Source organism: Pterocles gutturalis, unplaced genomic scaffold, assembly GCF_000699245.1.
Source record: "Pterocles gutturalis isolate BGI_N339 unplaced genomic scaffold, ASM69924v1 scaffold6739, whole genome shotgun sequence".
Lineage (NCBI taxonomy): Eukaryota > Metazoa > Chordata > Aves > Pterocliformes > Pteroclidae > Pterocles > Pterocles gutturalis.
The window spans coordinates 37,814-65,167 of record NW_010128041.1 but is presented as its reverse complement, the minus strand read 5'-3'; the positions used below and the strand labels follow the sequence as shown (position 1 = coordinate 65,167).

The 27,354-nt window shown below is 40.5% G+C and overlaps 1 protein-coding gene across 1 annotated transcript in view; it reads left to right on the top strand.

Moving 5' to 3' along the window:
* Window positions 1–8,263: 8,263 nt before the first annotated feature.
* The window catches only part of LOC104466142 (sodium/bile acid cotransporter 7-like), a 56,903-nt gene continuing 37,812 nt past the window's right edge, over window positions 8,264–27,354 (top strand). Inside the window, exons 1-2 of the mRNA XM_010079473.1 lie at window positions 8,264–8,350; window positions 8,482–8,601. Coding sequence (XP_010077775.1) covers window positions 8,264–8,350; window positions 8,482–8,601 — 207 coding nt within the window. The remainder of the gene's footprint in view (window positions 8,351–8,481; window positions 8,602–27,354) is intronic.

Below are 27,354 nucleotides of genomic sequence, written 5' to 3'. Positions count from 1 at the left end.
CTTGCTAACAGAAATAATAGATCTCAAATAATGTTCAGACTGACCGAGCGCTCTTGGAGGTTGTAGCTGCAGATATGTTTGCTGAGGCTTTTACTGTGGAGGTATTTATTCCTAGATTCTTTGCCTGAGTTACTTAGACGATAACTTCAGTGGAAAGGGAGTTTTTGTGCCACTTTGGCCTTTTAGGCTGTTTTTGGATCTCACTGTTCTTTCAGATCTCTGTCTTCAAATTATTAGGGAGCTTTCTGTTGGATCTATTATTCTTCAAAGACTTAATTAAATTGTACAGTGTAATTAATCTGTCTTCTTAACTTATAAAATTCTCCTAGTGTGTAGGTAGTAAAACAGCAGAGAGAGATTCTGTGGCTGCTCGGTTGTATTATGAGTCTGGGTGGAAACAAAGAATATCTTATTTTGATTAAAATAGGTTTATATATGGATGGCTGGGACTGTATTGCAGCAAACGGTAAAAAAAGCCAGACTGGGACTGACCGAAGGTCTATCTGGCCAAATATTCTCTTTCTATCAGTGTCCAAGAGCAGATACTTAAGGAACATGGTATTTAAATTTCAGGGAACTAAAGTTCTTACAGTCTCCAGCTCTGTATTTCCTGAGCTAGTTATAGTTGCTCCGCAAACTTCAGCAGGTTAGATCTTCTGTGAGCTTGTCCTGTTTTCTCTTCCACCCATGTACATGCACCCGGTTGTAAAAGATAAATAGCTTTAAGGAAAGAAATGTCCGGGATTGAGTGTTGTTCTCTTATTAGGCTTACCCAGAAGGTCCTGCCATTTCTCCGTATGTTGCCTGTGCTTACTAGCTAAGTATTGGGTATTTATGGAAATAGTAGGGCACTGGTATCCCAGTGGCTCACACACCAAATGGAAAACAGATATGTCTTTGAATGCAAGTCTTAAAAGATAAAAAATACTACCTGCAGGAACAAGGCACAGCTCTAATACATGTTTTGAGATGCCTGTCAGAAAAACTGACCTTTGTTTGCTGCTTGGTTAGGACTGTCATTCACTGAGATCATTTTCTTCAGGAGAGTGGTCCGAAGTCTTGGTTTTGGGATGAGGAAGAGGCTGGAACTGTCTGGGCAAAGGGTTATATGTGCACCCTGCTCCTCCTCTGCTTTTTCCCTTTGTTGCTTTGAGTATATCCTGTCTGATAATTTCAGCTGTCTGCCTTGATTTTGCAAACAAAACTTGTGTGCCAAGCAGTATCTTCTTTCAGGAGTCGAAAGCATGGAATTTCAATTATTCAATTTTTAAAAAGGTCACAAGATGCCTGTGTGTGCTTACAGAAATGCCTGGGTGCACTGCTTGACAGGTTTATCTCATAAGGCTGAAAATATGTCGGAGGTTTCCTTTGGATTTTAATGTAGCTATTGATAGAAGGGGGGAATACAAATGTACTAAAGAATAGCTAAACAGGCTCTTTGAACCTCACTTCACAACAAACATCAAAGAAAAATTCACTGCCACCTGTTAACATGGTATGAAAGGTTAGCAAGTGTGCATTTTTCTCTACAAAATTATTTTGCTCTTTTAAATCAAAGTTAACTAGTTCAGAGATGTTTTTATTTCAATAGGTGGATCCTCCTTTAGGTGTTTGACTTCTGACATTCTTCTTACTGTCGTCGGGATGGGAGATGCCTTTCAGTTTCATGCTCATTTAGTCTTCCTGGGATGCTATAAGCAAGATGAGATAATGGGGGCTTTTTTAAATCTAGCAGTCACTAAAGAAATAAGAAATAATTTAGCAAAGTGCTTATTAAAAATCATTGCTGATCCTTTCAGTGCACGCTTGCTGTTTTGCCCAAGCATCGCAGTAGTGCTGTGGCTTCCGGGATCCAGAATTCATCATAAGGAGTCTTATCTTCTGAAGACTGGACCGGACTGAAACTCCCATTTCTTGACAACTCATTCAAGTGTCCAAACACATAGGCTGGAGGTACTCTGTATTCCAGTTTCCAGTATCTGCAGGGCCCATGACAGCCCAGAACAAGTTGTTCACCTTGTGCAGGTCAAACATAAATGAAAGTGAACTGCTGGTGAAACACTTGTGTTCATTTCCCTTTCCATTCCTCTGGACAAGGAGAGGTTGCATCACCTTGCCTATCCCTACTTTCACCATCCGTGTGAAATGGAATGTGTTTGCAAAGTGCACTTGTGATAAAGATAAGCTGCTTTTTCTCTTCCTTCCTGAAGTCCAGGTGGGTAAATCTCTAATGCAAACATGAGCTGCAGCAGCTGAGGAACAGCAGCTTCTCCTAAGCAGAATGTCAAGATAAGCTAGTAAACTAAATAAACTTGAACTTACTTCTGTGGCCACACTTGCCAGCACAGAAGAGAAAGCAAAGTTTGGCTTCAAGCATAGAAAGAAAATACACCTTCTTTCAAATTTAAATTACTCAATGAAAACAGTATGGAATGTAAAAACCTTAATGTTGTTATTCAAGGTACATGAATCGGCTAATGAAAAGAAAAAGTTGCATTACTGGTATGTATCCTGTATCTGCAAAGCCTGCCATTGTTTTCTTCCTTAGTGCTGGATGATTGCAAGGTAGTAGCACAGCAAGCTGCATCCTGGTTTGACCTTAGGTGCCTCGCTGTTCAGCTCAGTGCTTTCCCTGTAGAAATAGAAACTGACACTGCCTTGCTTGACTTTTCTTCAATCAATATGTGTGGCACTGTACAAATTATACAGTAGAATAGTATTAAAGGAAAGCTTATCTATTGATAGAGGTGGCTAGAGAAACTGGTTTTTATCTAAGAGCTTTTGAAGCATTCTTTACGAGTGAAATGGGACCCCATGGAGTGAATTGTGAGTTTTGTTACTTTTTTAGATGCAGACATTCTTTTCAGCAGGTTTTGGCAGTGTAGAGGTCCTCTGTATAAAAGTTTGTAGAGTAAATAACTATTACTGTACATCTGAAATGTAGCTATATAAAATTATTTATGCATATATTTCTTTCACTTTTAGAACAAACCCTCAGAGGTTATGCATTGTGTGAGTGCAAGTCTACAGCAGCAAAACTGTTAATTTGCCTGACTAGAAATATTAACCACACTATATCAAATAACTGCCAGAAACAATTCCCCACCATTCCCTGTGATTTCATTTTAATTGATTTTTTTAAACTTCGAGCTTCTGAGATTTCGTTTACTCTGACAGAATGTTTATTAAATGTGTAAAAAGAAAATTGTTTTGTAAATTGTTTCCAAGAGTGTTTTTATCTTCTATAAATTGGTGGCTTGTTTAACATTTTCCATCTACCTTTGTTTTCCACCCCTGTGCTCTGCCTCATTTGTTTCCTTATTGGATTTGGTGATTAAATACTGATCAGCTGCTGGTCTGATCAGCTGTGCATATTGCTTGCTTTTAAACATTGTTCATACACACCCTGAGGACAGAGTTACACAGTTATAAACAGAGTGGGGGGATGTTCAGGGGTGCCATTTGATCTGTTTTACAGATGATGGTGAGCTCGACAATGAACATTTGTAAAACTGCTCATTGCAATAGACCTCTGTGTTACAGCAGAAATAAATGACACCCAGCAGTCCAAGGGGGCTGGGGGCTGGTTGCTTGACAATGCGGAGCTCTGGTCTGTGTTCAGGCCTCTGATGCTAAGCAGAATATTGATAATGTTTTTATGAGGATTGCTTCTGTCTTGGTCTCTTTTTTTTTTTTTTTCTTTGAGATACCATGCATTTGGTTGTAATACTGTACAGTCTGTCGTGTATTACTGTGGAGATTCATGAAGGCACATGGAGTGTACATATAAATTTAAATGATTTTTTTCTCTTTAAAAAGCAGAGATAACTTGTGCAAGAGTAATACTGCTGTTAATTGCTACCTGTGAATGATTTGAACAAACCGGGATAGTACAGTAATTTATTTTATTATCTTGCACATATATTATTAGATTCGTGGAAGTAGGCTCAAATTAATTTATATTTTTTCTATAGTTTGAGCAGCTTTTCAGATTTTTCTGCATTCTTAATGTCTCAGCACAGTTGTGTTTCATAGTTGGTTCCTGAAAATTATTTCCCTCTTTTTATTTGGCTGAAAAAATACTAGCTATGGTAACCAAAATAAACATGTTTTTATAGCGAATGGTAAAACTTCTGTTGAATGGGGTTTGCGTCATTAGCTGTCAGGGCTGCAGAAGATGAGTAGTTAACTGAGTAAGTAATGTGTAACATTATCATTGACGGAACATTTCTTGCCATTAAGCCTTCAAACTCTTATTCAGCTGTCAACACATGGGCACTTTCTGGAGCCAAATTCTCTCATGCTGTGCACTGCCTGCAGCTCGCCTGAAGCTCAACTTTGACTAAAAGTGTTGATTTCGCTTCTTTTAGCCTTGTTCTCATTTAGCGTTAAAACCTGCTTAGAGTCTGCCTTTTATTCTGTAAAGTACACATGCATGTGTCATCCCTCGCACACTTCTGATGTGAAGTTAAGGCGCTCAAAAGATATGCTAGTAATCTTAATGAATAATTGATTAGAAAGGAGTCTGGCAGTGTTAATTGTGAGGTGCAGCTGAGTGAATGCCAAAACAAAAGCTCTTCTAAATGTTTCCGAAAACCTTGTAAAGTCTTTAGCATTGAGCAACAGGGTCAGTGCACTGAAGTGGAATTTAAAGGAGGTTCTTGAATGTAATGGATTTTGACTTCCCTTTGTCATGTGCCTCAGTGCATCATTGATTGAGCACTCATTTGTTAAATCAGCTGTATTTTTTGCCATTTGTCAGAGCATAGACACTCACTGCAGCCTTTTTCCCTTTAAATATGAGTTTCTTGTCTTAATAAATCACAGGCGTAAATTAGTTTTTATCTAAAGTGATCAATTTCTCAAGCAGAGAGGCTTGTGAAGATGGTCACAGGGAAACACATTGTGAGCTTTTATTGTCTTAACTATTAGAAGGGAAGGATCAGGGATACACTTTAGCTGAAAATCGATAATTCATGTCTTTAAATTCAGCTTCCAGCAAAATGCTCAAAAATGATTTTATTTGGAAAGCTCTAAACGGTGTGCATTGAAAGAGTTGTTCAAGGCAACCAGCGTGCAGTCAATTCTTTTAAGAAATGAGCAAAGGAAACCCGAGGGTTAAGGAACAAGCAGCATACTGTAGGTTTGCAGGGATGAGAGATGCTCTCTGATTAGTGGAAAGGCTAATTACCTGGAGTATGCGGGAGGTGATGTAGGTGCTATGCATACCTGATTAGTGTTCTGACAGCAGGGCAGAAGGAAGAAGACCTTGAGAATGTGCCAAAAATATCCCTTTATGTAAGCAGATGCTATTATCCTTGGAAGAGAATAGTCACTTATCCAGAATGGTTATTGCTGCTAGTAATAAGTATTCTACAAATGGGCCATCAGCTTCTGAGAAATGTACATGTGCAGTATTTAATACAGCAATTACTTGTCAAATCTGGAAATGTTCATCCTGATGCTCTGTGCTTGCTGGGTAAATGACCAAATCAGATTTATTTGCCAACTGTCATCACAGCTCAGGGTCTCAGTGAGTAGTCAGTAGTTGTGAGGGACTGAAGACAAGCTGATGTTTGGAGTTTTTTCAATGTTGATACTAGTAATGAAGTTAGAAGGTGTTTCTTGGTCTCATCATTACGTAGGAGTTCTTCAGAAACATATGTATGACAAAATATGCAGAGAGCCTCAGTGTCCCGCTGGATGGAGGCTTAAATGTTAGGTACACTTGGAAGTCAGCTCTTTGGAAGATTATACTTCTAGTCTTTTTGGAAAAGATTTTAAGGAGGGGGTGAAAAGAAAGAAGAGAGGGAGAGAAAGGAAAGAGCCTGAAGAAGACTGGGGAAGAGAAAAGCCAGTCACGTTGACAGAAGAATTTAAAGCTTCTCAACAGCATAGATTTTAGTGCTGCAACTGCCTGGATATAACTAGAGTGAAGAAGGATGGACAAACATTCCAGCCCTGACACCACCTCTTTTTATAAACAAACATTTCTGCGGGGTGCAGAATGCCTTGTTTTTTCCAGGAGGAGCTGTAAATGCTCAGCACCTTCAGGCTGGGGTCCGTAATGAGCAGCAACGTCAAATTACCACAAAGATGCTGCGAGTAGGCTGACAGTGCATTTTCTTGTGTTGTGATGAATTGTGATAAGAAATGTAAATGTGACCACGAGTTGATAAATATGTTTTGTTTTGCTGGCAGGTGCGCTGCAGTGACACCTGCTAGCGTTGCAAAGGCTGCTCCCCCCCAGCAAAGCCCCTTGCTCCTAGACCCACTGCAGGTAGCTTGCGACTCCAGCCGCTGTTCTCGCTGTTGATACTGTCAGGCGCTCAGGGACAGGTTCCTTTCTTCTCGCTCTGGCTCCCTAGGCTCTATCAAAAGTGTGAATCTGAAACCAAACAAAATAAAGCTTCAGTCCACATCTTTGCTCAGCCTTTACATGTACGTTTCCCTGGTTTTGAGTTCTTTTAAACTGCAGCTATCAGAAAGAATAAAATAGTGCATCACCTAGTAGAGTACCGAAGTGATCATCCAAGCAATTTTCTTCTCCCTGAAGCCAGTCAGACAAAGCTTTTTATTGCTGACTGACTGAACTTCCTCTGTCTGTCTGTCTGGGTTGCTAGGCCACCTAGTTGTCATCATTTGTGATGTTAGAAGCTTTTGATTGTAGGCAAGCCAGAAATGCTAATTTAAATATATTTACATTTAAAGAACTCTTACGTAAGATATATCAAAAATAACCTGGCAGTTTTGTATTTTTTTTTATTTTTTTTTTTTCCTGGAAAGCTCTAGTAGGTGTCTGGCAAACTGATGGTGGAACTCTTTAGTTCATGTACCTTCTCAGTAAAACAGTGTGCTTAAAAAAACTTTTTAAGTCTTTTGATAGCTTGCAGCTCATTTACAGCACCAGTATTGGGAGTGGCCATCCCAGGCTGTTACTTTTAGCCCATAGGAAGGTTATTTCTGCTCTGTGTACGAGCTAGGCTGATGTCCTTTGTCTCAGAAATGAGAGGAATGATGGCGTGATGATGATTGCTGCTCTCTCCACAATTCCCATCTTCAGGGTAGAGATAGTAGGTGATTTACTTACTCTGCAGCTTTCTGTGGAGAAGTCCTATCTGCCACCCACCAGATGAAACAGTTTTGGAAAGTGTTACACAAAATAGACACAAGCAAATCTCTTGATTAGAAAATGCTAGAAATCCTCAGTAAAAATAAGGAGTCTAAGGGATGTGTGTTGTACCTTCAGCTGATGAGGTTCTGGGAATGTGTGTGGCCTGTCATTTAACTGAGCAATTACAGGGGATTTCGCTTTTAAAACGAGTGTATTCTGCTTGTAGAATGGGAATTTATTCTGGATACAGAGGACTGGGGCCTTTGGAAATGCAAGTACAGAAATGGTCTAATCCTGTACTGCGAACTTCCAGCCTTGCTGTGGTTCTTTGGGAAGAGCTGGGGCAAAGCCTGAGGAGGAGTCAGAAGGGAGCTACCAGGGGCTGGGGTGTCCCGGAGGACACAGCAGAGTGAAGACCCTGGCTCTGAAAAGGGGACAGTGGAAATCTTGGATAACATCTTTTAGTTGTTCCCTTGTTTTACCTCCTGTAGAATAGGAAACACCTTCCAAGTTAATACTGTCTTGCCATTTGCGCTCTTGGAGCTCAAATCAAAAAAAGCCTTTCTTGTGGGGTCTGCGAGGGAAATATTTTCTCTTCATTTGGTTCCAGTCTTGCATGCCAGCTCCCTTCCCTGCCTAGGCAATCTCTGTTAGACTAGGACTGTTTTGTTTTCAGAAACAATTTTCCCCCTCTGGAAATATTCTGTTATGTTACTGAATCAAAGATCCACATTTCAGGGCAGATGATTGAAATGCAAAACCAGTATTCATATCAGACAGGGGAAAAGCAGGCTCCTTCTGACGGCAAGTTTGAGCAGCATCACCCAGACAGGAAATTGAAGTACAAAGCCAAGTTTTGTTTGCCACCCCCCTGCCCCCCCCCCTTTTTTTTTTTTTTTTTCTCTCTCTTTTTTTTTTTTTTTTTTAACCAGTTCTTTAGGCTGCCTCTGCCTGGGTCTTTAACTTTCTCCAACTTACCTGCTCCAGTACACTGGGAGTACGCTGATGTTACATTCCCAGGTAAACCCTGACGTGCCAGCTTTGTCAGAGGACATGCCACAAAAAGCTCACTGCAGTGGACATGGGTTTCGGTGCTTGTTGCCGTGCTCAGCCCCATGGCAGTACCCTGCCTCTCGCTGTGCTCGGATGATGGGGACAACGCTGGGCAGCTTGGGAGCCTTCCTGGGCGGCACTCCTGTCTCCTTGCAAGGGCAGCCAGCAGATGGGAGCCAGGCGGTATGGACTTGCGGAGGTGAGTTTCAGGGAGGTGGGTTTTCCTTGGACCTGCCAGCTCAAAACGAGTATAGACAGAGCTCTTTTGATGTGACAGCACTGTAGATTCAACTGGTTTCCTGTGTGCTTCAAAGCGGTTGTCAGATTCTTCAGCAGGTGGAATGAGCGATTTCGGCTGCTGTGCTGGGGGACAGGCTGCTATGAGCAGTACCTTGGCCCAGTGGGTCATCTGTGACTTCAGCGATAGCAGGCAAGTGAGCAAAGGCATCATTCTTTTGTCTTGAATGTGAGATCTGCATCCATATTTCGTGAGTAACATTTAAAAAATGAACATCTTTGAAGCAGATGGTTTAAAAAAAAAATAAATACAAGATATTCCGAGACTCATATAGCATTGATAACAAGAACAGGGTTTTGGCCCATTCAACTACATATGAACAAAAACCTGTGTTTTCTTGTTCCACACATGCATATTGAGCATGTTAAAATATGCATCAAGCAGATTATCTGCTCTGCAGGGATATCCAAAACAATGCAGAAGTTTTATGCTCTCAACCCTGTGTTTGGACAGTAGGCTAGAAGAGGGGTGGCTGAGCACTTGCAAAACTGCAAAAACAGTAGGCGAAAAGGCACTTTTTACTGCTTGTACAGAATTGCTGAAGTGAATAATGATCAGTCTAGTCATACTGGGTGTGTTTGGAGTTGGAACTGAGAAACAGCTTTTCTGCTATAAAATAATTTGGTAACTCTTTAAACAGAATGAAGTGTCTTCTGTAAGGAAATAATCTTAATTTAATCAGCTAATTTAAACAGAATCACATTTCTTTATGGTTAGTCTGGAGAAAAGGAGTCTCAGGGGAGACCTTGTTGCCCTCTACAAGGAGGCTGTAGCGAGGTGGGTGTTGGTCTCTTTTCCCAAATAACAAGCTATAGGACAAGAGGAGATGGCCTCAAGTTGTGCCAGGGGAGGTTTAGATGGGATATTAGACAAAATTTCTTCACTGAAAGCACTGGAACAGGCTGCCCAGGGAATTGGTTGAGTCACTATCCCTGGAGGGATGTAAAAGACATGTAGATGTGGTGTTTATGGACATGGTTTAGTGGTGGACTTAGCACTGTTAGGTTTATGGTTGGTGTTGAAGAGTGTAAAGGTCTTTTCAACCTAAATGATTCCATGATTCTATTCTATGATTTCTGTGGTTTGGAATTTTTTAACCTTAGTGTGCTATAGTGTATACTTGTAATTTTTGAGGCAGTTATTCTCTACCACAGAAAGGTGGTTAATGGTCCTTTTTTCTTATTCATAGTCATTAATTGCATACTCAACCCATGAACATGCAGCGATTTATGCCCGGTTCAGTTCAGCTGAATACTCTAATATCCCATTCTAACCATTGAAAACAGTTATCACAAGATAACATTAGGTCAGAACACAGGGTAGGCTGTTTAAATAGTGTTATTGATTGCTGCTGTGTGAAGATTTTCCTCAGTTGTGTTTAAACCATATGCTTTCATTTGCTACTGGCTGCTAAAAAACATGGCCTGGCAACATAATTTGAATTGAGAAGTCTTGCTTTTGATGCCCAGTTGAACATACATGCTTATAAAGTTTCCTTTCTTATCCAAAGTATCTAGTTCCAGGCTTTTTGAACACAAGGCTGCATCTTCTGTTATATCTGCCAAAGTGGAGAGTATTTACTCATCTACTGTAGAAGTTACTATGGAAGTTAATGCTTTTATTAATGACTTTTACTAATGGAGGACTTATTCTGGAATTTACGCAGATGCAGAAAGCAAGAAAAGTTCAGGTTTACAGCTGGGTTTTCAATCAGTTTAGTTTGTGCGTGTCCTGTAGACATTTAGTAGTCTGCCCCCCGCCCTCCCCGGGGGGTGGATGGGTAGTGTACCAGCTGGTGTGTTCTGTTTGTAAAATGTGAGATAATCACTCCTGTAAGACTACAGTCCTAATGTCTGTAGAAATGTGTTTGGGAACACTGAAAAGAAATAAGAGATACAAGATCTATCTCTTTTGTAGACATTATCTAACTCGTTTATTAGGATCTCTGTATTTTTCAGTACTGCTGTTGCCTTCGTTGGCTGTGTGTTTATGTATTTGCATGCATTAAGTTTCTTCTTCGAGAACAATTTTATCTGAGACTGAACTTGCTGGGTTCCAAGGAAAACAAAAACATTCTTTTCCTCCCTTTATTTAAACCATGATATTTGACTCCTCTTGAGTATGTATTAATTATCTTTAAATAGAACCAGCCTCCCCTCCCTGTGCTCAAAACCGACGTTATTGTTGAATTCCCAGGCCTAGGAGAACACTGGTCACATTACAAGCAAATAATTTTCTGTTTTGTATGGTGGAAGAAACTCAATTAGTACAAAAAGGGTTAATCATTTTACTCCTTTTTAAATACCTCTTTTTTTTAAAGTCTGTCCCGTATTTGCAAAAGAAGACACAATCAAATGGCAAACCTGTGTTTTTGTTCCTTTTCAAAAATCCCTGACAAGCCCATGACACAGGCTACTGCTGTAGCTGTACATTTCTATTCATTATTGATGACTTGGGGCCAGGCAGGCAGCGCAGAACACAAGCAATATAGATTACCATACTGGGGGCTGGGTTTGGGGGGGCTGGGTATACGTGTGCACACGCACACGTGTGTGCGCGTTTGGGCTGGGTTTGGCCTTTGAAATACTCTGTTCTGAAAGGAAATGATATCTGGGAATATCTGTAGAAACATATTGAATGGGCTTTGTGATGCGTTTTAATGAAACAATTCAGGGCACTTAGACTAGAGGAAAAAAATATGAGTGAGCTCACTCTAATTATCATTAGCTTAACTTTCCAGCAGACTTGGAATGATCCTGAAGGGTCCTGAGCATCATTTCCCCCCGGGGATTTGGAGGGCATTTCGCACCTTTATGGAGTGCAGTGGGCACCTTGGCTGATGGGTGGTTTTCCTGACAAAACCAGTGTAAGCTGTTCAGTTTATCTCTAACGACAATAACAGGCAAACTGTGGTGTTGGTTTGATTTTGGGGGGATGATCCCTTGTTTCGTGGATACCACATACCAAACCCGCAGTTTGGGTGAGTGTGAGCATTACGACAGCGCATCAGTGATGTGTTTTACATGGCATTTCTGAATAGCAGGTCACCAAGAGACCTTTACAATGCTAAGAAAGCGTTGTATTACTATGGATTTGTAATTAATACTCATATGTTTTTATTGGCACAACACTCCTGCCCATGATATAAAGTTTTTATTTTCTTCCCTGTATCAAAGAGGGGTTGTACAGTGCTTTATACTTGCACTGTTTGAGGTTCCTTGGCTTTAAATGAAATGCTCTTTAGTACATATATTGGTGGTGTGTTTATACAGAAGCTGTTCTACTTAAATACTTTTCAGTTGCAAGGAAGGCTGTAGAAAGAAATAAGTAGAATCAATTTCGGTAACTCTAACTGCTTGTTTCTGTAATATTTGCCATAGCTTTTCTCTCAGGTTTCTGTCATTTTCCCCTTATGCTTCTGTTTTGTTTCATGCAGCTGATTATCACAGCAGGAAAAGTTAATTCACAGTTTAGTTAATTCAAAACTTACTGTGTTAAAATATTTTTTTAACCACTCAACAGAATAAAACATTGAGTGCTAGAGGGTGATTGGGTCAAAGGAAGGACAGAAAAGGCTTGTTAGGGACCGTGCTGTGTCTTGGATCTCTGAGTCTGGACATCACTGGTTCAGTTCTGTTCTACGTGTAGAATCCTTTGAAGCAAGGCTGATGCAGAGCATAAAAACTGCTCTTGTTTTGGGAAGGAGAGGCACTGAACTGTTCCAAAGAGCAGGGGCAGCCAAAGCAGAATGTTTGCTTAGTGTATTCCTTCCATTTCTGGGGTTCTGGTTGCTCTCCTTGCGGATCAGTATTCTTTAACGTGCTTCGAAATACGGAATCAACTGTCTGGCTAATTTAACAGTACAACAACTTTTGTTTTAGAAGGAGGATCTGTTCCCTGGAAGGTGCCACAGCACCATCTAGTGTGCCATCCTTTCACATTGCTGAAGGGGTTTGTGATAGCAGAGGTGCTGAGGCTGGCATGTTTTGCTTGTCGTGTCTTCTTAGTAATTGAAATTAGGATCTGCTGGTTACTCTACATAGATCCAAATACAGGAGAAATCTGAACCCTTTTAAACTTTATTCTGCAGGAAAACAAGCTTAAAAATTATATGGAGAAATAACTTTTCTTTAAAATGTGTATGTTGCTGCATTTCTGTTTTCTGTATACAAAACAAAGCAGAAATTGTAGTGCATCCTTAACGCTGCACTGACATTTCTTGCACATAACGTACACCCCAAAGTGCGTAACTGTAAGTTTATTATATCCTTATACGTTAAACTCTTTATGAAGAAAGGGCTGTGCTTACCCCTGCAGGCTCCCTAACCCTACAAGCTGTGTGTCTGTCTGCCTCAGTCCTGCTGAGGTCGTGCTGTATGGTGTGGGAAATCACAGGATTAAGTCAATTTTTTTTTTTCAAAAACAAGGGGATTGCTCTGAAAAATACATGGGTGTGGATGATCGAGAAGTTCCTTTCCTCCTAATGGCAGCGTCTAAATGCAGTTCCTGTGCTGACATACAGAATTAGAGTGATCCTGTTCTCTGCCGGCACCACCTGAGAAATGCATTTGAATAGGAACAGACAATGGTCTAATGAGCTGAAATTAGGAAAAGTATGGGGTGTATGAGGAAGTTTAAGAGATTCTCATTGAGGTGGGAAGGAAAGAATGTCTTGAAGCCAGAAACGATGGTCAGCAAAAGCAACTGGAGAGGAATTGGGAAACAGCTGGAGCTGCAGGCTCGGCAGCATCATGGAACGCACTGAAGGTGTTAACAAGACACTGACTGAACGTGGTGCACAGGAGAGAGACAGACAACAAAAAGTTGCAGGAAGGTGTTATAAGTCTGAGTGGGGAATGTGACTTGATCCTGTTCCAGACCTGTGAGCAAAGGCCCCCCAAAACCTCCTCCGGTCACACACAGCGCTGTGGAGCTATTGCTATATGTGCTATAGATGCTATTCCAGTGTCGCCTGCGAAGCCCCAAGAAGCTTTTACAGTTGCTTTAAAACTTCAGGGTCCTTACTAGTGTGTTCTCAACTATTCTGTTGCTTTGTTGGATGGAAATTTGTGATGTGTTGAAGATGCCCTCTGCTGGGAAGCCAGGCAAACTATGCTTGTATGGAGTTTTACCTTTCTGAGATACTCTTGGCATAACTCTCAATCCAATACTTGAACCTCGCTTCTCAGCCTTACTGAAAAAAATGCTTTCTCCTTTTGATTTTATTCTTTATGCAGTCAAGATATCAATCTGTGACAAGTGTAGTAACGTTAATGCCACTAACAGTTCGGATCAGTGTTTTTCCTAGTTTCAAGGTCCTGTTGTGTTGGAAGTACCAACAAGCTGCTTGCTTTCCTTTTTATTCCTTTTTGTTTTCATACTTGCGTACAATATGTTTGAGGGGAACATATGCAATTAGTAATTACTAATAAATAGTGGAAGTGCTTTTTGTTTCTACTGTTGTCTGATGCTAGTATACTTTTTAAGATTATATATATATTTTTTCTTTTAAATTACCCTTCCCACAGCAGAGGCCACTAGGTTGACACAACAGAACAAAAGGGCGCAACATCTGGAAAAATTCAGAGAGTGTTATGCATAATGTCATAGTTGATGAGATTTAGTTTATTTTGTTCTCGCCAATAAAGTAAAAGCCATTTTCACATAGCACTTCTAATTTTACAATTTTGTTATTAAAATCCAATATTGGCCTAATTGAATGAGTTGCAGCTATTGTTGTGGTACTTATTTATAATTATAGTTGAATTAGGACTATGTAGGTTTGTATTTTAAATTTTGTAGTGTAGTTCATTGCCTTGATGTTGTACAGTGTTTATGAATTCGACAAAATGTGTGGACTTAACTTGGTGCTCTTGTAAATATATTTTCAGATTTTCATGTTATTTATTATGGGGAGAATAGGTGTATTTAGTATCCTAAAAAGCATCAATTCATAACGCTTTTGTTCTTCCCAGCCTTCTGATCAACCATTTGATATAAAACACTATGATAAAGACTGAAATTACATATTTTATTCTGAAGTCCTACAGTTGTAAAAGCCTTCTGAGAACCAGCAATGTCGTTGGAGTAGCTGACAGGAAAGGGATGTATGGTAGGAGACTTGTAAAGGCCTATGTTTTGCACCTGAAATAATTTTGAAAATAACAAAATTGGAAAACAAAAAAGTCAAGTAATTATTTGGCATCAGGAGCTTATATGATGTCCAGGAGGGAATGACACTGGTGTGGTTTTTTTTTTGGTTGTTTTTTTTGTTTTGTTTTGTTTTGTTTGGCAGAGGGGCAGGCTGAGTGTTTTTGGTTTTTTATTCTTTTCCAAAAAGTGCTAGTGACTTCTGAAATAAAAATGTGAGAAATACTGCTGTATACAGATGGAGTTTCAGTTCTCATTCATGCTTGTCCTCTGATAAAGTTATCCAGAGTTCACAGACAGCTTTCTCACAACTTACCCCGTCAGTAGTAATGGAAATACCTCCCAGTTAACTTTTAACTAACCTGTGTTCAGTTTATAACTTAATGCTGCTTACACTTCTGCTCCTTTTGTGCTCTGATGAAGCGTTCAAGAACATCTGTAGCACAAGAGTGTTTGAGTTCAGAAAATACACATTTGTTCAGAACCTTGATTACAAAAAAACTTTTTTTCTTTCTAGCCCTACTTCTTAGGACTAATCAGATGCAACTTTGGTTAAGGTTTTTTTTCACTGGTAATTGCCACATGCGTGTCATACTGATGACCTGTAAGAATTAAGAAAAATTGCATGGGAAATTTGTGGGTAAAGGAAAGAAAGGAAAGTTCACATGTGTTTCATGCCTCATTACAGTAATCCTTACTCGTCTTCTACCATGTGTCCCTCTGGATCTGTGCCCACCTTCCTCTTACTATTTGCATAATTTCTTTCTTAATGATTTGTCGTTATAGTTTCAGATCGATTACGTGACTTCCTTTTGCTGTCTGATTTGGCAGCAAATTACATGTATTGATTCTACATATTCTCTTGGAGAATAAACACCTTTTAATATCTGCTCTATAGCAGTGCTCTACTGGATTAAACCTATAGAAAACATCTTTATACAAGGCAAACACCAATTAAGTGAATTTCTAAGTGTGTCCTTCCTGTTAAAGTGTGTGTTTATGCATAGGCTCGCACACACAAACTGGTTTTTGAACTCTCTTAATTAAAACATGTGTCATGATCTTTACTGTAAAAAAAGAAATGCATTTACAGGTATCTAGTGTGACTATTCAGACTCCTGTGTGGTATCATTGTCTCTGGTCAGGCTGAGATTTTGTTCTTCCCTTTCCACTAAAATCATTGAAATATATTCAGTCAGTCTTTCACATCAGAGGTGTAAATGGATTTCTTGAAAGTTTTTCTGCTGATAGCAAACGGCAGTCACTTTACAACTTTGACTCCATTGTGGGCAGCAGTTGGAAAGCTTAACACTCCACCCCAACTTTGAAGATGCTAAAACTGTGTAGTGACCTTGCATTCTCAAGGGCAGATGCTCAGCTTCTGCTGGAAGTGCTAGTCTACAATCTGTTTATCTCCAAACGCTGTCTATTTGACAGCACTTGCCTGGAAAGCAAGGCAGGGGAAAATGTAGTCAAATTTGGTTATTTTTTCCTCTCTGATGGTTTTAATGTCCAATGAACTTGGAAACGATAGTCTTTATTTTAATTTTTAGCTTCCTTTGTGCTTTTCAGCCTGTCGTAGTCACAGAAAGCAGCCACGCTGCCAGTGTCACAATATGCTTGTCTTTGTTAATCCTCTGCTAGTGATCGGTGAGCTGGACCGTGTAGAGTAACTGTTTTCTTACACCTCATCTTTCTCCTGAGTGAATCAAGTTTTGGTTTTATGTTCAAAACTTAAATTCATCTCTGTTTTCTGTCAGTAGGTTTTAGACTCAATGTGCTCTATATATTATTCTTTAGTCAGTATGAATTGAGATGCATCCCGTAATGCTTATGAGCACATTGAGGAGCACATTTCTAACGAAGAGGTAATGTGTTAAAGGAGGCAGCGTGCGCAGGGACAGGTGATGAATACCTTTGTTAGACAGATACACCTTAGTCATGTAAACCCTTCTTCATATCTGGAACAGAAACCTGAAGAGAAGGGCTTTTGCAGATAAAAGCATATCGGTGTTTTCATGTAACATGGAAATAGGCTTTATGTGCCCAAAGTTTATTCTTCTCTAACTCCATCAGTCCGTCTGGTACTGGAGGTTCCCTCCACTAACCAGTCTTGCCTTGCTTGCACCTGTAACCCATCACAGTTACCCCAGCACTACTGACTGAAAAAACCCTTGGTTTTAATGTAATCCCTGTGGTTTTTCACGCCAGCGCTCCTTATCCAAATAAAACATTAACATCAAATCAGTCTGATTCAGCAGCAACATCTATTTTTTAATATGAACTTGTCTGTTCTGTCAGGTAATTGTTTAGCTTCCCAGGGAATTGTGTATGTGTTGCAAATGGGAAAATTCAGCCTTGTAAATCCTTTCTGTGGTGAGGCAACGGGAAACTTGCTCCTCATTGCTAAGATAATGAGGTTTAATAGCAAAATTTTGTAAAGAATGGCTAGAACTGACCTTTTGAATGCTAGGTTTTCAACAAGCTGAGTCAGGGATCTATTTATGATCTCTGCTTACAGAATTATGCTGAAGTGTTACTGTCACAGGGGTAAGGTTTCCTTTTGTGGCATTATATGCTTTGACTTGCAGTGGCTGTCGCTGACTGTGTTAATATTGCCAGGCTTTCAAAACAATCGTGTACCAAGTCACAGGTCCCTTCTTAAAGAGGCAGGATACCATCTTTATTTATCAACAAGATAAAGGGGAGGGTTGTTTTTGTTTCTTTGTTTATCTTTGCATTTTTTTGTAAGGTACCAAAGTGCTGTGGACTGTGCTGAGGCATGGAGCACATAAGAAGTGACTAATGGTGCCGAATGGCTGAGTTCCTTCAGATGGAGAGGCGAGCTGGCTGTACTCACAGCTGGCAGCGTGCTCCCTTCTCCCTACCCTCAGTGCTCATTTGGAGTACGTATCACCTCCCGCTCCATCCCTGCTCCTCTTCCCTCGTGCCCAGGAAGATCTGAAACTGTAACCCTTCTGCAGTGGTGTTCTGCCATCCCAGAATTGCAGGATGCTTAGGGAATGCTCAGGCACTTGGTAACGTTTGAGCTGTGCCGTGGAGTTGTCAATGGGGGAGGGGGAAGAAGGGGGAAGTCTGGCTCACGTATTCTTAGCAGTAGTTCCTCAAAGCTGGAGTTTGGTCATTCTGATGAAGTGACTGTGTTGCCTCTACCTTATACAGGTCACACTGTCAGTTCTCCGTTCTGAGCATCGCAGGTGCTACTGTACACAAGTGTCAGTTTGTCTCCTAGTGCCTCCTCCCTTCTTCAACTTCTGTTTCTTGCTCTATAGCTGATACACTTGAAAACCCATATTTCTTCATGACTGTTACCTGCCTTTCGGTCTGGGCCTCCTTGTAAACAGCGAGTGACTCCCCGAAGCAATTATTATTGCTTGTTCTTCTTCTAGTCTTTTATGATCTATCTCAGCTCTGAGATTTGCAAAAAGATGAATGATTATGGATAGCTAGGCTGTGGGGCAGTCAGATATGGCATGTATTATTTATTTCAAAATATGTTTTAAAATTCTGCAGAGCCTCCAAGTTGCACAGCTTAACTGTTGCCTCCTTGATCCTTCTTGTCTACTCTCATTTGTGGCATTTACTTGTTGCACTTTGTTTTAAGAGCACAACAGGAGCTCTCTGTGCCTAATGGGCTGTCTGGATCCATGACTTTCTGTGGATCTGGAAAGCAAATATACAACTAGTTGTATCAGGCTTTCCTTTGTATTAGCTTCCAAAAGACTGAAGTAAAGCTGTGTTACTCAAAGTTAAGTGAAAAGCAAGGGACAACTACTTTTTTTGTTCAATTGTTTTTCACTTGGAGCTAAAAACAAACAGAAAATACACATACTTTTAGATGGATGTAAGCAAGTTTTGGACTTTTGTCCTTTAAGCAATAAAGCTTGTGAGTAGCTGAAGGACTGGTTATTCTTGAGAAGTATCTAGATGAAGAGTAGTCTTGGCTTAAAGAAGTTCAGAGCAAGCTTTGCGAATTAGCGTGTGTTAGATGATAGGATCATTTTATTGAATGATAATAACGTGTTGAAGTCACATGGAAGGATGATGGGGAATTGCTCTTTGCAGCTATGATACTGATGCATGTCATGTTAACTCCCACCCCAAACAACTCATTTTGAGATTTGCTCTCATGAAAGTTAAAATCCTCTGTTTTGTCCAATCATCAGCTTTAAACCTGTTCCTTGTCAGCAAAGACAACAAATCTTTTTGCTTGTGTCTGCCTGGGGGATGTGGAAAGCTGAGGTGGTCCTGTGTGATTAAATTAGATGAAAGACTTGCCTTCTACCAGTGAGACGTGAAGTCTAATCAAGTGAAATGAGTTTTGAGATCTCAGCTCAATTTCTTGGGGAATATCAGTTTACATTACACAGTCACGACACCTAATTCATCACGGTTGATGCCGCTTTGGCTCAGAAGAGGACCTGGGACTGGGCAGCATGGGACTTGATCACAAGTCTCCCCCTATGGAGGAGCAGCTTCGTGGAGTTAATATCCAGCACAGGGAGGGGAGAGCTGTAACATTTTTTTAAAAATAATTGATCTATATTTCTGTATATGAGATATTCTAGAACAGAGGAGCTTAGGTGCAAAATGGGGAAAGTTAGAGGTAGAAAAGGATACTTTGTATTGAGTATAGTTTATAAAATGATTGACGTACAGGTGCTCAAGAACATACTCGGCAAAGAGCAAAGTTGAACTTCTGGTCACTTAGTATCTATCATGTTGAATGATGTTTGTGTATTTCCATGCACTGAGGTAGGAGGAAATGAAGAGTATTCTGCTTCTCCGACTAATAGACTTTTTTTTTTTTCTTCCAGGGCATTGTTATAACTCCACTTCTGCTTCTGCTTTTTGTAAGTATCTTGATCTTAAGATGTCTTTTTACTGGGTAACCTTGCACCTATTAGGAAGTATATTTAAGACATAAATTTGTGTGCTTTAACAACGCTTAAATAATGAGGAAGATTTTTCTGGTCAGAATTTGAAAACAGCCTCCCCGAGAAACACCATCACGGTGCATCGCAATGAGTGCAAACACTTCCTGCGCTTCATTCTGAGAGGACCAAAGCTTGTCATTCTTGCAGAATCACAAAACTACATGCTGTTAGTCTGGGAAAAATGTAAACACGTGCCAAGTAAGGTGATCACTCAGATCTCTTGGAGAGCTTTCACATGCAGGAGCTGGACGGGATCGTTAATGGTCAGAAACTGATGACAGGCCAGTTGGGAGATCAGTGTTCAGATAAACACAGCCTCACTCCTGGGCAGCTAAACCCACGGGTATTTTTGTGGTGGAGGTTAGTGAGAGATCGTCATCAGCAAGGTAAATGACTGGAGCCCCTGTGTATCGCTAAATGTGATGCTGCCGTATTCCTCTTAGATCAAGATTCCTTTTTCAGTCGTTACTCTTCAGTCAGGGCCTGGGTTCCTTATGTTGTAGGTGGCCTGTAAGTGGCATGCTGTTGATAATAGGGAGGCTTAAGCAGCATATGTGCTGTGTACACACATCACAGTGCATACCAAACTGGAATAAATGGTACTGTGAGAGTGGCTGGAACATTGTCAGCTACTGCTTCAGGAAAGCTGTATGGGAAGATTTTTATTTTACGTTATTTTTATTTTACTCTAACAAATTGTAATTCATCTGCTGTAGCTATGTTAACCCAAGAACTGCTTTCACCATGTTGGATATATCAGTACACACCAGCAAAGCTTTCTTCATATAGCTGGGAACATAGGCTTGCTGTAGATTGAAAAAGATAACTGTTGTAGTAAGAAAAATGTGTGTTTTGTTATTCTTCCACTGAACACATTGATTCCGCATGGTCTGCCTCTCTGTTTTCCTCTAGTCTTCCCTTCTGTGTGGAATGTGTTTCTTCCACAATCCAGAGACCCGTGCCTTTGTTTCTAAGTGACTGAAACTTCAGCTCTTTTGACTTTTGCTCACTGGCAGCTTTCACTCTGCTGTACCTGACTGGGTTTTGGTGTTCTGCGTAGCCAAAAGGGCTGTTTTCTGTAGAAATGGAAATAGTGAGGAACGATATCCATACCTTTTCAAGCAGGATAGAGATCTTTCCGTTGGTGACTTTATGGACAGATAACAAGATGTCCCATACATCTGGTTTTTGCTGTTACTTCTCAAAAGGTGGTAAAACTTGATATGTGCAAGATTAGGAAGACGAAGTGTATGCCTCTGTTCTTCCTACCAGGCCTGGAGGCACTTGTGTGAGAAGTGTGTTAAATGCACATCCATTGTTCTGTGCTTTGTAACAGCTGGGAGCTGTTCTTGAGGAAAATACACACATGAATTTTTTTTTTCATTGGAGTGATAAACAAACTCCTCAAGGGATAGGGGGAGTTACAAAAGCTGCATTTTTCATCACAAAGCCCAAAACTTGAGAACTTCTCTTGGGGCATGTAAATATTTAAAACTCCTTGAGATCTTTGCTGAGGACTTTACACATGAAGAGCAGCCATTCTGGTCAGCCCACCAGCGTGTCTTGCCAGGATGAGGTCCACTTTCTGTGAACGCTCGGTTTATCCAGTGGCAGGTATTTAGGACAGCAAACTAAACATGCACTCCCTGCTGCGCTGCTCCTGTACTGTGTGGTTACTGTGCAGTGAGAAATACTGACTAGTAATTTCCTGGTTATCTTTTCTGGACCATTCTTTAGTTTAGTCATGCAACTTAGCCTTAGTGCTTAGTTAATAAAGGGTGGAATTTTCAAGTTCCAAGATAAAACTCTCATTTGCCTCAAGAGTAGCTGAGCTGGGCTTCTGAAGACCATTCAGGGACCTTTGAAGTCAATGCCTTCCGTGAATTTTAATTCCTGAATTTGGTACTCTGGAGCATTACCTCTTCCACAGTCATACCACAATAATCTGAATGCTATATTGTGTTAGCGATCCTATTTATTAGTCTCCTTGTATACAGTGGATAAAACACCTTTAGCGCTACCAGCAACAAAATAACGTGTTGTCCATTAGCTTGTTTTTGTTATATAGCTTAACCTGTGGTAGCAGTTACGGTTTCAGTTTTGCCCAATGTGCACCAGAGAGTGTAATGTTCTGAATGGCCTTTTCTGTTCCTAATTGCATTGTAATGTAAATATACGTTGTCTAAACAACACTGATACGTGTTGAAGCTTAAATAATGCATTTAGTGCGATTAATCAATAATCTTGAATGGTGATGGACATAAGATTGTCAGTTACATTTCTGAAAAGTGTATTCCTATTATGAAACTTTTGGTGTAAATCTAACCCCCAAAAAGGTGTTCTAAGAGGTTCTGATTGATTTAATGAAACCTTAAATACTGTGCACGTAATCACCAGACTGTATCCTTGTGAGGATGCCTAGCTAGACAGTAAAGAATAGCCACCTTCACCATGGGTACCTCTGATTAATATTTTACCTGTTAAGAAGCTATTGAATCTTGGCTTCCAGATGCGTTAATCCGCAATATCATGATCTTCACGTTAACCCTTATTATTAACAGTTAATATGTTATGTTCCCAGCAATGGTGTTATAAATGGGCAATGTCCCATAAACTATACGTAATGCATTAGAGCTCATCTGTGTGGTGAGTGGGAGTGTTGAAACAAAGTGCTGCAAGATGCATTAGTTTCAAGTTAAGAGGGAGGTATGCTGTTCGTTCTGTGCAACATTTTGCAGTGTTTCATTAATGATAATTAGGAGGCTCTGTACCAAAGTGTTCAGGGAAGGATGCTGTCTGTCTTCCTCTTGTCAGGTCACATATTTAGCTGAAGCTAGACATAGCAGATTGATGATGAAAATATTTAAAGCAGAGAAATAAGTTTTATTTTCTCAAAGGCATTTGGGGGGGAAAAATCCCTCACCAAGTAGAAATTGCAGTGTAGACTAAATTTTGCTTTTGGAATATCTATGTTGCTATCAATAAATAATGCCTATGGTTAAGTAGTGCCTGAGGAAGTTAGTCACTTGGGTATAAAAACAGTACTGGCCATCTTTGCTTACCGTACAACTTGTTCTCTATGTTCAGTTTAGTTGTTTCCTTTAGCAATTGTAATAACAGTTTATGATTTGAATTCATAAGTGTGCTGCATTTAGGCACATTTACATTACTAAAAGACAGTTAAACAAAAGGCGGCTTCATGCTGTGAAGATAATAGTGCTGTGATCTCTTTAATAACCTCGAGATGTCAGCACCTTTTATAATGTCTTGTTTGAGAGACAGAACTTCAGCAGCACTGCACTCTGCAGTGTGTCCTCAGATTGTAACTTTAGTCATAAAAACCAGGAATATGTATCAATGCAGGTTTATTTTCATTGAGAGATTTCAAATGCCTTTGTACAGCACAGGATGGAGGCCAGCCCGCTGCCTCAGCAAGGTCCTGTCTCTTGGATTGGCCCTGGCAGCAGAGCGAGCATAGATATTGTACTGCCGTGTAAGAAGACGCCGAGTGCCCTTTCTCGCAGGAACATGGCTCTGGTCCTTTCCAGCCTCACTGCGACAGAGTTGCCCTCTCCGTCCTTAAAGGCTGTTGAGCACGTGAACTGGCAATTTTACCAAGCCACAGAAGCTTATGATTTTGTTGATTGTATTTGGTATCAAAATACAGTAAGTCAGTGATGTGCACACTTGTTGGAGCCCAGTGTGATGCTGTGGTGTTTATGGTACATTATCCCAGCTCTGCCACCTTCTTGGTGTTACCCTTAGGACTCAATGCCTGACAGACACGGGCTCTTCGCTAGTTGGAAGCACAGCTATCAAAGTAACAGACATCAGGGTGTGTGAATCTATGTATCTTTACTGAAAGGCATCAAAGAAAATGTTAGAAATAAGTATTTTACATTTTTATGTACTTTGCATTCTTCAGAAGCATGCCTGCAAACCAGTTAATGTGGAATGTTAAAGAGCCAATGCAAAATTCATGTGTATTTTTAAAAATACACTTGGCAAAAAACTCCATGTAACTGTCACACGTTGCTCCCGTGTTTGCTGTTTTATCGAAGAAGATTATGATGACATCTGTGTCAAAATGGAACCTTTCCAAGGCTTTATCAGCTTGCTCCTTTTCTTGATTTATTCAGTGATGTTTTCTTTTCTGGTACCCTCATGAAATTTCTGAATTTTATAGTAGGTATTTTTATAGTGGCATTCTAGTGGTGATGCCGTAAGTACTAGAAAGTAGCACTGCTGAAAGAATTCAGGAGTAGACAAGTGAAGGAAATTCTGTGCAAGTATCATAGAGAAAACTGAAATAAAATGACTGGTGTATAAGGACATGAATTAAACTACAAGCTGATTGAAATACTGTAGTTAAAAGCTTTCCCCTATATTCACAATCGTTAAATTAAACCATTGTTTTAAAAGTTGTTGATACTTCTCAAATTTTTTCCAGGTCTTCTCCAGTCTTGAAATAGGTAAATCTTTTTATTAAAAGGAGCTATCATTGGTGATTTCTGTAAGCAGGATTTCTTCACGCTTGTTTTGCCTCTCAGGCACTTGGTAAATGAGAGTTGATACCAGTCAAATGAGTCGTTAAATATGCAAATATTTTAGTAGGTGGAAAGCCTGGGAAGTTGATAAGGAAGTTGCAGCTAATGGATTTCACTAGTATGTGACAAAAGGCTGATTACAGTGAGGGGGGAAGCAGCATAGTGCATTAGCTGTTAACAGATCAACTCCTTCATGTGAAAGATTTAGAGCGCATCATTGTTTCTACCTGGTTATTTACCTCACCCTTTCCTTTAATCAACGGGAAGACAAAATTTTCTGATCTGATCCAAACCCATTACAATTAACAAGAACATTTTAATGACTGCCATGGAATATTTTACTTAATCTTTTTATTCCTTTTTCAAAATACACCTTTTACAGCTTTGTTGTATAAATAGCATACGAATAAGTGTCAGAGAATAACGGGGTCCTCCCTCTTCCTGGCACACACAAAATATTGTGAATTTGTCCAGGTAGAAGATGCTAAAATATGCAGTGGTTCTGTGGAGGGCTTTCTGTTCTACTTGGTTTTGTTCTGGAAATTTTCATCTATACAGTGCTAGAGGAGTGCACATACTGGTAAGTGCACATCCTTCTTAGCCCAGGCAATAAGCATCGTGCGCAGCTGCGCGGTGTTCTTCACAAGGGCTTATCCAGCCTGTGCAGAGTCGCAAGGATCCCTGCATGGACTGATTCATTTCTTCTGGTGCGTCACAGCTGCCTTTTTCATGGATACATAATACTCATGGTTCTTAATTATCCTGTATTTACTAGTCTGTTTCTTTCCAGTTAGTCACCCCCTGGTTTGGATACTGGTCCTTAAGTCTCAGCTCTCCAAGGGTTTTAATCATCTAACTCCATTGAGGTGCCTTTGGGTTGTACACTTGGTCTCATTTATTTACATTAGCTCTCAGGATCGTTATGCTGTGGTAAAGTGGAAGAGTTGCTCTGGTATATTTCAGATTTCTGAATACCTATGGTTATTTTTACAGGCTTATAAAATACTTTAAAATCAAGAGGTATGTTTGGATGGGCTTGGTCTTTAATGTGTCATGGGGAACCCAGAATGGGATTAGGCTTCTGTGACCACTTTAACAAGGGAACCCCAAAATATACAGTATCCTTGCCCAAGCCAGGGGAAAAAAAAACCCTAAAGTTGCAGATGGTCAGCCTTCCCCCCTGCCCCCCCCCTTTTGGGTTTCGAAACTTTAATTTTTTTACTTTAAAAAAAAAAAAATAGACCACAAAAACTGGAGGGTATATGTAGACAGCTGGCTTTTTATATTTGTGCCAAATCAATTCCTATGGCCACAGAAGCATACAGAATATGCAAGAATTTGCAAAATATACCATAAGACCAGAAAATCTCTTTCCTTTGCTTTAGCAGGGCTAGAGACTTATGTCTGCCATTAATTTTTAAGAATAACAATAAAAGATCTATTTGCTAAAATACACCCTTGACAAACCATTGAATGTGATCTGTGTTGTACCTTTAGCCTCTTTCTCCGAGGCAAGAGACAACTTACAGTTTTTTGATAGGCAGAATAAAAAGCTTTGTTTTAAAATTTAAATACGTTCTTTCTGATACCTCTGATTCTGCCAGTCTCGGAAACAGAAACCTGTTTGCTTTTGAATGCCAAACCCTCTTGCTTCTCTTACTAGAGAAGCTCGATTCTTGGTGTTTCTCAGCCTCCCTTTCCCTTCCCTCTCCTGCTGTTAGTGCCCATCAGAGGTGGACAGTTTCAGTACCCATGACTTGGTCAATCCCTGGGAGCTGGCATCTTTACAGGGCTTCTCTGCCTTAAACACTCTGCATGTGAATGCCTTTAAAGCAGTGGAGTAGGAAGAACGTCGTAGTGAGCTGCCAGCTTTGTTGAGACTGCTGTGAAATGTCATGTAGGAATGACCAATTTCATCTCTCTCAACCTCCTACCTGAAATCTAGAGCCAGGGGCTGTGGAACTTACAGGCACCTGCCAGCGCTGTTCCCAGGGAGTAGCACAGACAGTTCCTACTTTGCAGAGCTCAGCATCGTTACAGTTACTGCCCAGTGCTGTGTGTTCACTGCATTTCTGTTTGCCAGGTACCTGGGTTAGTGAGGGCGATGTACATTCTTTTCTGCTGTAACATTGACTGGGTCAGGGTTAAAGGTTCTGGAAAGAGTCCAAAGCAAAGGAGGGCTTAGTTCAGCTGGTCACTCGTGTTCATTGTCCTTCATCACTGAACTGGGTCCCGTCTACATTTTTTCTAAAGGTGCGTCACCTTCCACTTCCTTTCTGTGACAAGGCTGTCGTCCAGAACAGGATGTAACGGGGTTAGCACATGGGGTGGTCCAGCAGCCCACTGATCTGGACAGGCTGAGAGTAACCAGAAGCAGGGAAGCAGTGACCATACAGCATCAAAGACCAAATTTAACAAGATGGCTATCAGAGTAGCCTGACCTGAAGGCAGAAAAGAAAAGCTTAAATTAAACATCTTGCATGAGAGAGCAGCCAGTGAGCCTGCCCCTCAGCTCTGCCCTGTTTCCACCCCTGCCTCGCTTCCTCGGCTGTGCTCAACAAATGCTGAGGCTGAAGTTGATGGCATACAAGGATCACAAAGGCACAACCTGAAGAAATGCACTAATTGCAGGAGAGCACTGGAAGAGTAAGGCCCCCGAGGCCAACTGCCTCCAAAGTGGACTCCATGTGTGCAGCAGATGTGACACTGGATGATAATTTGGTGTGACTGGTAGGAGGTGGGTTTCTTCTGAGGCAGCTGCAGTTGTAGACGTGGGAAACACCCACAGTGATCCCTACCTGGTTGGGCAGAAAGATGAGGATGGAACGTGGCTTGTGCAGGCAGTCTAGGCTGGGGAGAGGAATTATCTTGATTTTGTGCAAGGAAGGTTTCTTTTGTTTGGGGTTTTTGCTTTTTGTTTTTACCACGACCACTTAAATATATTCTATCAATTAAGGATAAGCCAATGTTTCTACCACAAACTCATAAAGAAACCCACTAAATAATTTGTCAGGAGTTTTTTAAAATAGGCAGTCTCTTGAGAAGAAAGGTCTAGGACTAAATTAGCAAGAAAGCTGCAGATAAGGTTTGAAGTACTGCATGGTGACAGAATTGTTTGGAAAGGTTTGCCTGGAGTTCTCTTTTATTACAGCCATATCCAGCCAAGACTTGCAGAAAATGCAGTTCCTGCTCATCTGAATTGTCTATCAGAAATCAGTTGGGTTATTTAGATGA